Below are 2,889 nucleotides of genomic sequence, written 5' to 3'. Positions count from 1 at the left end.
ATTTAACTTTTATAATTCAAAAATGCAATGAATACAAAGGTAAAGCGTGTTTTTCCTCGATGAGGCCTTTATTACAAGATCAACTTGTGGCAGACAGTTACGTTCAGTTAGGCAAACCGAACATTTCGTGCATATGCGGTGCTCTAAAGCAGCGGAACCTGCGAGCCGGCGTTCTTAAACACTAAACAGACCTCATTTGTTCCAAAATAATAATAATAAAAAAGAACAATTAAACAATAAATTAAACAAAAAACATAATAATACTTAGATCTTACAGGTTTTGTCAAAATGTAACTCAAAAATATCCAAGCCAGAAGAACGGGCCAGATAGCCTTCCTAACAATTAGGCTACTTAAAGCCTCGTGAAAAATAACTTTAGCTCGCAAACAATTTCTGCACCAGTCTACTGATTTTTGTTGAGAAATATGAGCATGTTGACATGATCTGGGGTCAGACGCGACCGCAACCTGGTGACCGTCAAACCAGCCGCCGAAAACACCCGCTCTGAGGGGACTGACGTTGCCGGGATGCACAGGTACCTCCGCGCTAACTTGGCCAGCCCGGGGAACCTTGTTTCATTCACTTTCCACCAGTCTGTAGGTGTGCAGTTCAGTGGTGGGGGAGTCTCCCTCAGAAAGTTCTGAAGTTCTGCTTCGCTGCCAGCCTCGCATTGAGTGGTATAGTGATCCCCAAGGAGTTGTGCCATGGCAGATGACTGGGAGGTCGCGACTACAGTGTTTTCGCTCCCCTCGTCCGTGTCAGACAACGCAGCCTCGACTCCCCCAGCCTGTTGGATATCCGCCCTATCGGTCCCCACTGCCTCTCCCAGTTCAACCAGTTTCACATTAGCAGCCAGTCTCTGTGTTGGTGTAAGAAAGCCCAGGTGTTTGTGACGAGGGTCCAGCATTGATGAGATCATGGGGGCGAATGACACAATCTCACCAGACTCAATCTGTATAAATATATGATGGGGAATCAATAATCAGAAAACGTTGTTTTTGTTGTTGTTTATTTTATGAATAAAATTAATATTAAATTTAATATTTTTTATGGAGTAAGCTAACAGTTTTATTCATCACGGGGTTTATTGCTTAAATCTAAATAGGTAACGAATAAACGAATACATGTGTTATAATAACGTTATATTTTTTTGTTTATTTTATGAATAAAATTATATTAAAATGAATATTTTTATGGAGTAACAGTTTTATTCTTCGCGGGGCTTATTGCTTAAATCTACAAAGGTAACACGCAGATAACAGGAAAGTAGCCATGAAATTATGTATATGTAAACTAAGATAAAAAGTTTAGCTTACATTCATTCGTTGGATGAGAGAGGAACGCACTTTTGTCTTGAATTCGATGAGTCTGGGCCCGTCTCCTTCACTGCGCATGAGGTGGATATTGATGAGGCCGAAGGTGACGGGATAAGTGTTCGAGATGGAGACGTCTTTCTCTGCAGACATAACCGTGGTGGCACATTTAAGTGCTAACAGCACGGGCTGTGTGTCCTCCATCAGCTGCCAGTACTCATCCTTCAACTCCAGGATCCTGGCATCTTGAAGCTTAGTCACGGTTCGGTCCGACAGCACAGCAACAACAGCCCACCGCTGCTCCACCAGCCGATCAAACATCTCGCACACGGAGTTCCACCGTGTTTTACACGACTGGGTAAGCCGGTGAGTTGCGAGGCCCATTTGCTCCTGTTTTTTTTGCAGCGCTTTGGTTGCTGTAGTGCTATGATTAAAGTGGCTAACGAGTTTACTAGCCGCTGATATTACCCGATAAAGATGCAGTGCAAATCCGTCATTTATGGCTAACTGGAGGGTGTGTGCAAAGCAGGCAACGGAAATCCAGGGCACTCTGGTGGGACTGTTGGCAGCTACAATATTGGCCGCGTTGTCATGAACGCATGCAATAACTCGGCCTTTAAGTCCCCACTGCTCTACAGCTCCATTCAATTTCTCAGCGAGGTGGTCAGCTGTATGCCGGCCTGGCAGGCTTTCTGTGAGCAGGACCGCTGAGTTCATTTGCCAGTCATCACTGATGTAGTGGCAGGTTATGGTGATGTAGCTCTCAGCTGTTAAAGCGGTCCAGCAGTCTGTCGTTAGAGCAACTCTCTCAGCTTTGCTCAATTCTTTGAACAGCTGCTGCTTTCGTTCTTCGTAGTGAATTTCTACCAGTCTGGTGATGGTACGCCGTGATGGAATTTGATATGCCGGTTCCAATAAATGTATCAGTTCTCGAAAACCATTGCCCTCAACAATACTTAAGGGTAGAATATCCATCTCAATGAACTTGCAGATCCCTTGGGTAATTTTCTCTGCTCGTTGTGCATCACAGCTCCGAGTCCGTGCTAACGCCGACTTGATGCTAGGTTGAGAGGATGCAACGCCACCGACATTAACCAGGGACGGATGCACTTTGTTTAAGTGGTACATCATTTGAGTTGTGGCCGTGTTGTAATTATACACGGCATCGCAATGTTTGCAGTGAACTCTTTCGCTTTTTAAATCAAAATGGTCCCACGCCACACTTCGCCGTGACCTCTTCATGATTATTCTTTTGAAACGGAAGATCACAGATAACCGAGTATGGTGTCAAATATTGCGCCCTGGTGGTAAAATGTTTAATTGCTGCCACACATTGAAATTCATTTAATTGCTTCAAGACTCACACACATAGGCTACGCAACGCAACCTGCATTAGAAAAAAATGCACTAGATTAAATCGATAACAAATTAATGTGATCGACGAAATTCTTAACGATCAATTATCGATCGTCGATTAATCATGCCCATCCCTACTTCAGAGGTCCTTCCAAAAATAGTAGAACAAAAAATAGCTTCAATTCTACTTAAGTTAGAAAGCATATTTTATGTTCCCTCT

The 2,889-nt window shown here is 43.6% G+C and overlaps 1 protein-coding gene across 1 annotated transcript; it reads right to left on the bottom strand.

The window, feature by feature from the left end:
* Positions 1–403: 403 nt before the first annotated feature.
* Positions 404–2,555, bottom strand: LOC137036170 (E3 SUMO-protein ligase ZBED1-like). The gene is made up of 2 exons (XM_067410208.1): positions 1,347–2,555; positions 404–952 (listed from the first exon to the last, which is right to left on the bottom strand). The coding sequence occupies exons 1-2, from the start codon at positions 2,553–2,555 to the stop codon at positions 404–406; spliced, it is 1,758 nt and encodes a 585-aa protein (XP_067266309.1).
* Positions 2,556–2,889: the final 334 nt, after the last annotated feature.

This window comes from Chanodichthys erythropterus, chromosome 14, assembly GCF_024489055.1.
Source record: "Chanodichthys erythropterus isolate Z2021 chromosome 14, ASM2448905v1, whole genome shotgun sequence".
In the NCBI taxonomy this organism is placed as follows: domain Eukaryota; kingdom Metazoa; phylum Chordata; class Actinopteri; order Cypriniformes; family Xenocyprididae; genus Chanodichthys; species Chanodichthys erythropterus.
This window is presented reverse-complemented; position numbering and strand designations above follow the sequence as displayed.